Source organism: Centropristis striata, chromosome 11 (genome assembly GCF_030273125.1).
Source record: "Centropristis striata isolate RG_2023a ecotype Rhode Island chromosome 11, C.striata_1.0, whole genome shotgun sequence".
Taxonomy (NCBI): domain Eukaryota; kingdom Metazoa; phylum Chordata; class Actinopteri; order Perciformes; family Serranidae; genus Centropristis; species Centropristis striata.
In genome coordinates, this window is record NC_081527.1 from 36,952,698 (window position 1) to 36,962,866 (window position 10,169).

Here is a 10,169-nt window from a genome sequence, read left to right on the forward strand (position 1 = left end):
TGCATTTCTTTAACCATAAAAAAAATATACCGATATTATCGTGAACGATACGATATGGCACACCCCTAATGTGGACATGCTTAAACCGCTGCTATAAACTTTCATGACCCATATCTATATTAAACACACAGCCTCCCTGCCTGAATACATGCAGCAAATGACCCCATGAACAGTGTATTTTTTTTTCCACAATATTTTTATTTTATTTTCAGTTTATAACACTTTGACATACAGCTTTTACATTCATTTATCGTCATTCAACTTCCATATTTTCAAATAGCTGCATTTACATAGACAGAAAAATAAAAACAAACAAAACAAAACACTTCGAACAGGTTTGCTCCACCGGTTAGAGAAAATGGTCACAAAATGACTAAAAAAAGACACAAAATGACCAAAAAAGACACAAATTGACCACAAAATGATCAAAAAAAGACACAAAATGACCAAAAAAATACACAAAATGACCAAAAAAGACACAAAATGACTTAAAAAAAAACCACAAAATGACCAAAAAAGACACAAAATGACCAAAAAAGATACAAAATGACTAAAAAAAAACCACAAAATGACCACCGGATAAGCGGTTAAGGTTAATGAATGAATGAATGTTAAACCATGGACCAAGAAATAACATTTTAAAATACATCAAGGCTATGGCATGGTATACATGTTGGACAGCTAGACCAGCTGGACAATGCTCCCTGAGCAGACAGCCCACTGACCCACTAGATATAAATAAAAGATTTGACCCAACAGGATTTAAAAAGCCAGAATGCTAAACATGAAACATAAACATGTTATCACAGTGATGGATGTGTCACCTGGAGGCTTAAACATGAGGAGGGCTGCTTCAAAATGATCCAAACACTCAAAACACTGTGTGAGGTTGTAACGGGGCAGGACACACACACACACACACACACACACATACACACACACACACACACATACACACACACACACACACACACACACACACACACACACAGTTATATATATGCTACTGGTCAAAAGTTTTAGAACACACCAACTTTTCCAGAATTTAATTGAAAATGATGCAGTTTAATGTCTCAGTGTACTCTGAAATTAATGCACATTTGCAACATTTAAAATTCTTTATTGAGCATGATAGTGTTTTGAAAGTTAAAAAAAAGATTCAAAATCACATTTTATGTTGGACTAAAGGACTAAAAAAGACACAAAATGACCAAAAAAAGACACAAAATGACTAAAAAGACACAAAATGACTTACAAAGACATGAAAAGAATTCAAAAATGGACAAAATAGCCCAAGACTCCATAGAGTTAAGTTGTTAACCCATTTCTTGTTCCCTGAAAAAGGCCTACTTGTATAATTCTGAAATGACCATTATTTTTCAGTTTTGGTTAAGCTTACCTTTTTTTATTTCACCACTTACCTTTGTACCCTTTCAAGCTGTTCATTTGACTTGAATGTTCTGTGTTTTGCAGCAGCATGGAGGAGTCTGGCCTGCTGAAAGAGAGGCTCCACGCCATCACTGTAATGCTTTACTCTACTATCCCAAAGATCTGTAACAATTAACTATGTTAAACATCCATTATAAATGACTTGTGCATATCTACATCACCTTGTTGCGTTACCTTTACTATTTTTGGAATATTGTCACTGCTTTGTAAACTCTTTGTGTCTTTAATTGTAACAGGAGAAGCATCGTATTCAGGAAGACATTAGACGGAAGAAACTGGAACTGGACCAAGAAAAACTCAAACTTCAGCATCTAAAGGTGAACTATATTCATTTACATGTGAACTCTGTCTTAGTAAATGTATAAATGGTTAATAGTAATAACACCGGATGAGGTGTGGAAACCATTTGGATGGATGGGTATTATCTCTTCTTTGCATGAATAATCACTCTGTCCATCTGCTTGTCAACTAATTTAATTGTACATTCTTGGGAACCTGGTCTCACAGGAATCTGTGAAATAGCCACGGATTCGCTTAACTCAAAATCCGTGGAATAGCCACGGAACCACTCAAATTTCCGTGAAACTGACACGAATTTCGCTACAATTCAGGTTAATGACAGTCATATCCCGTGGCTATTCCATGGATATTTGTTCCTATTGGTTTGTTCCAAGTCACGTGACTTTCAAGGTCCCGGCGGTCAGAACAAAAAACATGGCGGACAGTTCTCTCATTTTTAGTGAAAAAATCAATATTTTGACTTAGTTTCTGCATAAAAATGGATTTTGATCACATTTCTGGGAGAAATATATGTTTTATTTTCTAAATATTCACTCAGTGAATGTACATAATCACTTTGTATGTTGGAATAGCCACGGGATATGACTGTCATTAACTTGCATTGTAGCAAAATCCGTGTCAGTTTCATGGAAATTTGAGTGATTCCGTGGCTATTCCACGGATTTTGAGTTAAGCGAATCCGTGGCTATTCCACGGATTCCTGTGAGACCAGGTTGGTAAATACATAGACATGATCGAACTCTGTTTCATGTCTGCTGAATCATCAGAAAAAATCCTTGAAAGAGCAGTGGTTGCTACAGGACTCAGCTTCCCACAATGCAACAGAACCCCGACAGCAACAGAACCTTCTGAGTGACCAGCAGAAGACCAGAGAACTGCAGCTCAGCATCCACAGGTCTGTCTGTCTGTCTGTCTGTCACACACACACACACACACACACACACACACACACACACACACACACACACTCACACTGTAAAAACAAACCTGTTGTTTTTACGGTAAAAACCGGCAGCTGTGGTTGCCAGAACTTTACCGTAATAAATACGGTGCAACTTTTTGTAATATTACAGTAAAATTGTATTAGCACTGTTGATTTCCTGTTTAAGATGCCATTTTAGTCCATATTTTAGCGTAAAAATAAAAAGTTTTTCCATCAAAAGAAACGCTGCTCTGCCATATAACTGACAAGAAACACTTTATAAATGCCAGATTTTACCATTAAATATTACAGTATATTTCTGTTGGAGATATGGTGTTTAGTACATTTGACAGTGAAAAAAAGTATTTTTTACAAAAAAGAAATGCAAAAATGACGGCTTGTATATATAAAGTATATTTTTTGCACGACAAACATGGTGCCAGTGTATTTTACAGTGGAGTAATGTATTTATTTTTTTAAATGTAATACTAAATACTGTTTTGGCTGATATAAACATTTACGATGTTTCATTGTTACTGAAACTGAATTAACCCATTTATTATTTTACAGTCTTTAACTGTCATGGTTTAGCAGTTTTTTACTGTAAAATCTAAAGACATTTTTTACAGTGCACACACACACACACACACACACACCAATATGGCCTGTAAACCTGCACTGTGTCACCATTAGAATAGAAACAGAGGTGGAGTTTCTGGAGAGGGAGGAGTCTGGAATTTCTACCAAAGAGAGCTTCATCCTCACCAGACTGAAGGCGATAGAGAAGAGTCCAGGGGATATTATCAAGGTACACACACATACACACACACACACACTGTTTCACAGACAGCAGTTATTGAAGTGCGTCTGTGATATCTTGCACTGATTGCTTTGTGTCTGTCCTGCAGGAGGCCCAGGACAGCTCTGTTCCTGGTAAGTTATTCCATCAGTTGGATGTTTAAACCAAATCCAAAAAAAACACTTAACGGTTCTGTTTTTCGGTCCCACAGAGCCTTCGCAAGTCACCACAGTGAACTCTGATGTCCCAGAATGCTTCACTCCACCAGCCAACAAACACTTTGAACTAAACACAGCACAAAAAAGTGAGATCATTTTTACACATCCCTGTAAAGTCATTCAATGTACTTTGTACTCTGCAGTTTATACTGACCACTGTTTGTCAACTAGAAAAAAATGTAAACTGTGATAAAGTATTTGATAAAGTATTCTTCACATTTAATTTCTTCAGATATAGAATGCAGACACCTTGTGGGATTCAAAAACGGAACATTTGTTCTTGTTTGAATTACAAAAACTGTCCTAATATTCCTGAATTCACCGTCATTTTATTTATTTATTTTATTTTATTTTATTTGCACAGTTAGAATTACATAAAATGACAAAGATAACATATAATGTAAAGTGCAGGGAGAGGCAGAAAACCCAGATGGGCTTATTTAAAGCCTCCACCTAAAATTTCGTTAATAGTTATTAGAAAGTAATAAACTGATAATAGAAAAAAAAAAATCTTTTAATTTTTTCTATGAAACGATTGTGACAATGTGATTTATTCTTGACATGTTGAGTGTTTATTTTCTCAAATCTTTATTAATCAATCTCTTCCAAACATATCTCAATGAAAATGGAACAATAAACAGAGGATTGTGTCTGTAAACAAAATTATTCCAACTTTATGGGAAACCGTGTAGAAAGAACTTTTTATGACAGATAGGAAGTGCTGTGTTAAGTTTTTATACAAGCGAAATGACGTTAAAGTTTATGCTAAGTGGACGAGTTAATTGTGTTAATGGTCTCTTATGTTGTAATTACGCACCGGGGCGTCAACTATGTTGGAGTATCTGTTTAAAGATACCAATTGCCTTCATCAAGGATCACCAAAAATGTTGGGGATTAAGGATGGCTCTTTTATGAATAAATGATGACCTTGCACAGGGCGTCGAATATATAAATAAAAGGGCGTTATCATAAATGCTATCCCTTCCATAAGGATACCAGATATGCAGAAGGAACCTGAGCAACAGTCGGAGGACTAAATGTCTGTACTCCCACTAAAGAGGGAACTTAATACAGATGAGTCGGGCCAACATATAGATATTAACATGGGCTCTGTCTGTTCTTCTTCTGTGTCCCAGCTCTGTTTGCCATGGAGGTCAATGTGAGTAAAAACCTGTTGACTGGAAAGAGCTCAGTGCTTTCTACTGCTACAGTTCCCCCTGAGGAGATATACCAACACACCGGGCTCAAAGTTTATGAAGATGACAGGAAGTGTGTGTATGCCTTGAATTCACAAGAGGTATTCAATATTTACCTTTCTTTATTTATCACTTCAAATTTTTCATTAAAAAATCCCAAATGATTGTTACTACACTGTGTCAATTGCACCACCTAGTGGTAAATTTGGTATATTGTCTGGTGTTTCAAAGTGTTTACACTGTCTCCACCCTCAAGGTTATTATAGTTAACGAAAACTAACGAAATAACGAAAACTAGAATTGAAAAAACATTTTCGTTAACTGAAATAAAAATAAAAACGAGAGTTTTTAAAAAAACGATAACTAACTGAAACTGTATTGTGTGGTTACAAAACTAACTAAAACTATAAAATTATAGTGAAAATGTCCTTAGTTTTCGTTTTTGTCAACTTTTTCATTCATAATTCAGTGTTTCTATTTGAACATGCAACACATGGTGAATATGTTTACTGAGACTGGGATGTTTACACTAGAACCAAAATTCAAAACACCCAGAACTGTAAGAGTTAATAACCTTATTGGGGCTGAGATGATAAACCAAAGGAAATAAAGGAAACATTTATTATGACCTCTTTGAATCTGGCACCCAACACATAGCCCATTACAAAAAAAACTAAAACTAACACTAAAACTAATAAAAACTAAACTAAAACTAAGCATTTTCAAAAACTAAAAACTAAACTAAAACTAGAAAACTCACTCTAAAAACTAACTAAAACTAACTGAATTTGAAAACAAAAATTCACAACGAAATTAAAACTAATACTAATGAAAAATACAAAACTATTATAACCTTGTCCACCCTAACACATATTCCTTTGTACTTTAAGGGGTCACATAGTCAGAGCTGTGTGTCTGAGCTGTCTGCCAACGAAGTGGAACATTTACTGAAAAGTGCCACAGTGCATCGCCAAGTAAACCACCAAAACTACCAAAACCAAAATCACTGCAGGAGGAAGCAGCAGTGCTTTTCCAATCACCAAGAATATGACCGAGTGGAGGAGTTGGACCTCAGAAACCAGCGAGGGAGTTATGATAAACATCTCCTTAAATCCTTTAGCTTCAGGGAAAACTGTCAGAGAAGACCAGCTCACTATTGTCACCAGGAAAGCCAGAACAGATGGCAGGAAAAGAGAAATAACCAAAGCAATCTGAGGGAAAGTAACTATGGAAACCAGAAGAATGGCCACTGCAGTTCATACCAGTTAGTTAGGAGAGACGGGCCTGCTAGCCACCACACTGGCGGCATCTTCAGAAGCAATAGTGTCGTAAATAGTAGCAGAGCCAATGAGCGGCCTCCTCCCAGATCACATGACCAGGAAGCAGTATCTGCCTACCAACCACAGCTCTGCTACACTCCAGCCAGTTATATTCCTCTAAATGATTACATTAGTGTGGATGAAGAAGAACTTTACTGCTACAGCCATGATGGGAAACCACCCACTGCCCAGTACAGTGAGCCCCACCACTTTGACACAGTGCCCTCCCCCCTCTTTGCAGATGACACCCCGTACTCTATCCTTAACGCCATGGAGACCTCCGAGCCAATCACAGCCATCTTCATGGGTTTCCAGACGACACAGAATGACAGTGGGGAGGCTCAGGAGTTTGAGGGTTCACTGAAGGCAGAGATAGTCGTCATTGGAGAGAATGAAGACAATGATGAAGATGACAACAGCGTGAAAGAGAAGAAGAACTATGTCCAGCTTGGGGGCGTTAGTTATCCAGCAGCAAGTTCATCCAATGGGAACTTGGGGCGTTTAGAGGGAGTTGGAGACAGACGGACAGTTAGACGGGGCCCAGGGATCAGAAAGATCCAGAAAAAATCCAAACCCTGCTGTTCTGTCTGCTAACGGGAATATCTCATGCATATCTGAGTGTCAACTGCTAACTAGGGCTGCACCGATTGCAATTTTCTGGCCGATCACCGATTTTTAAAAAGCCTGACCTGCCGATTCCGATTTTGGCCGATACCGATTTAGACTGTTCAAGACATTTCATGTCAATGGTTCAATGGTACTACAGGCAACATTCAGACAAGAAACAGGTTTAAAAAGGTCCTTTTATGAAGTTTTTCAATTTAAAATGTTTTGTATTGTACCCTGTTGAAGCTACTGAATCTTTGAATGTTCAAATTATGTATAAATTATGTTAAAAAAACAACACTTTTTCAATTATTGTGGACCGTTATGGTTTCCCAAAAAAAAAATTGTAAAATTTCTTCAAATTACGTTTATTTTGTCTATTTTAAGACCAAAAAATTAAGGAAGTTCCTCCTTTTTCCATTAATACACACCTCACAAAGAAATCTGTAGAGCATATCTGCTCCTTACTACAGTTACCGCTCTATCTCAGTGAATAAAAAGAAGGAAACATGGCAATTGGACAGTGGTAGTCTTATATTCAGTAATAGAAGTTACCTGGATGTATATAACTATACTATCATATAGTTTGTAGTATCATTGCTCCATGTCACAGTTGAAAAAGTTGACTGTGGATTTATTAGTAAAACAGGATTAGAAATGTTCATTGGCTTGTTACTCAAAAACTGTCATTTATTACTCATTACGCTTTCCAAAAGTAATATTGATACTTCACTTGTTACTCCCTGTCAACAGTAGTTTGTTACACTACTCATTATTTTAACTTTCAGTACAGTCACTTGTAGTCAAGTTCTATTTATTATATATTTTAGATAGTATGATAATGCACACTTCAGGTACATTCCATTTTTAAAAATCAATATAATGTATCTGTTTAACAACTGAATAGCTTTGCATTGCATCAAGAAAAATATGCCAGCATTCAGGCTGATAATTAATGTTTTTGTCAGTTTTATTCTTTAGAAAATACCAAACTAAAAAATACTAAACTCTCTTTTTGGTCTTGTTCCTGTCTCGCTGTCTGTGTTTATTTATTTATTATTTTTTTTACACCTGTACATTTTTTGCTCTGATTATAATAAATATAACTCTTATTGGGTTTTTGTTCGCTGGGCTGTCCCACTGTCTTTCTTCAAAGCTCAAGCAAAGGCTAGAGCAGTAGTTCTCAACCTTTTTGAGTCGCGACCCCCAATTTAACATGTATGTTGTCCGCGACCCCCACTTACTGAACACAATCTCACACGCACAGTTCAGATCACCCAAAAAAGGAAACAAAATGAACAAAAAAGACACAAATTGACCACAAAATGATCAAAAAAGACACAAAATGACCAATGAAGACACAAAATGACCAGAAAAGACACAAAATGACCAAAAAAAGACACAAAATTACCCGAAAAAGAAACAAAATTACCAAAAAAAACCACAAAATGACTAAAAAAAGACACAAAATTACCAAAAAAGCACAAATTGACCACAAAATGGTCGAAAAAAGACACAAAATGACCAAAAAAGACACAAAATGATCAAAAAAAGACACAAAATGACAACAACAAAAAAAAGACATTAAGTGACCAAAAAGACAAAAACACATAAACACATGAACACTTTAACACAGTGGAGACAGAGCTGACTTCCAAAATGATTTGGCGACCCCCAGAAATCATCTCGCGACCCCAATTGGGGTCCCGACCCCAAGGTTGAGAATAGCTGGTTTAGAGAAATATTATGGCTTTACCTCATTCAGGGTTGTTATCATGGCTGAGATCAGGATTGCTTACATTTTGTATAAAACAAACACATGTTGAAAAAAATCAACATTTTTGTGTCAGACCATCATATGGTTGCTGGCAGATAAACAGACACTAAACACACACACACAGTAGGTTTCAGGAGTCACACACTTTATTGAGGATGTCATCACCAGATCTTTAATATGGCAATAATAAATCAGGCAAATAAACTAAGAAAGAAAAGAGAACCAGAGTAAATGATGCTAGGCTAGTGAGGAGAGCTGTAGTAGTCAGGGCAGATGCTTGAGAAGTGCACTACAACTCTTTAAACCAAATGGTCAAAAACTATGACTAATTTCACTTTCCTTCTAAAAAAAAAGTGGTGTTTTGGAGTAATAACGTAACTCGGATAGTTGAGAATGTCTTAAACAAGAGTCAAAGCAGGTCTGGATGTATGGAGTGTGTAAGATGTGATCTCATACACAGTGACATCATGGTGTGTTCACCTAAGCTAAGATATTGTGCATTTAATACATCTCAGTCTCTCCCATCTTATCACAGCTCCTGGAGTTTTGTTCCTTAAGGATGTGTTGACTCTTTTTCACTGTAATCCTTCCTCCTTCTTCATCCTGGCCCTGAGGGAATCATTTCCTGGACAATAGCAATAGTATACTGGGCAACAAAACCATTTTTCTGCTAAATTTTGTACCAAAAATGCACGCTGCAAAAAAGCCAACTCGTATTTTTTGGCGTAAAACAGTGATTTAAGTTGATAAAACTTGGAAATATAAATGAATGACATTTAGAGCAATAATGTAAGTTAGCACAACAAAGGAAGCCAGTTGTCTGCTCAAAAACAAGTTGGTGAGTTGTTGTTACTTATATCTTTAAGTTGGGGTTCACAACAAGGGACAATAGTTCTGATAACTCTTATTTCTTTGTTGTGAAATGCGGGAAAGCGGTGAAATTCGGTCATTAGCGAAAGTTAGCGGCTAACTGATGCTAGCGGCTAACTGATGCTAGTGGCGCTGCTTGTTACAGCTACAAGAGTAGCCATTAGCATATCAAAGCTAACACAAAATTGTGGTCGCAACATTAGCTGACATTTCATAGCGGCGTTACAATCGTGCCACTTCAGCACATTGCAGAAGTTAGCAGAAGTAAGGATTAAAAGTTATTATAACTTATAATGTAAAATTATAAATTAGTACAACTTACAGTTGAGTTGACAAAAATCTGAATTCACAGTTGAGCAAACGCAAAAACAAAACTTAAAATATTTAGTTTAATTGTCCAACTTAAAATTTTATCGATGTTTGTTGCCTTGAAATTTTGAGTTCACCCAACTTTTCTTTTTTTGCAGTGCAAAGAAATAATATCAACCAAGTCGGTGATTAAATATTAGACTTGTTAAATTAAATATTAGACTTGTTTTTATTGTATTTTGTTTTCTTCTCATGCATCAGGTTGACAATGGTCTAAGCTCTGCTGAGAACATATTTGAGGACCACCTTGCTGTTCATCATTCTCGTATATTGAAAGGTTCTTGGTTCAACTTTTAAATAAGGTGTGGGCTCTAGACACAAAGTCAAACTCATGTTATGAGTGC

The 10,169-nt window shown here is 36.4% G+C and overlaps 1 protein-coding gene across 1 annotated transcript; it reads left to right on the forward strand.

The window, feature by feature from the left end:
• Positions 1-1,477: 1,477 nt before the first annotated feature.
• Positions 1,478-6,853, forward strand: LOC131979888 (palmdelphin-like). Its single transcript, XM_059343963.1, has 8 exons — positions 1,478-1,522; positions 1,686-1,766; positions 2,517-2,644; positions 3,365-3,479; positions 3,580-3,604; positions 3,682-3,774; positions 4,825-4,985; positions 5,775-6,853. Exons 1-8 carry the CDS (start codon positions 1,478-1,480, stop codon positions 6,795-6,797), a joined length of 1,671 nt encoding a protein of 556 aa, XP_059199946.1. The 3' UTR covers positions 6,798-6,853.
• Positions 6,854-10,169: the final 3,316 nt, after the last annotated feature.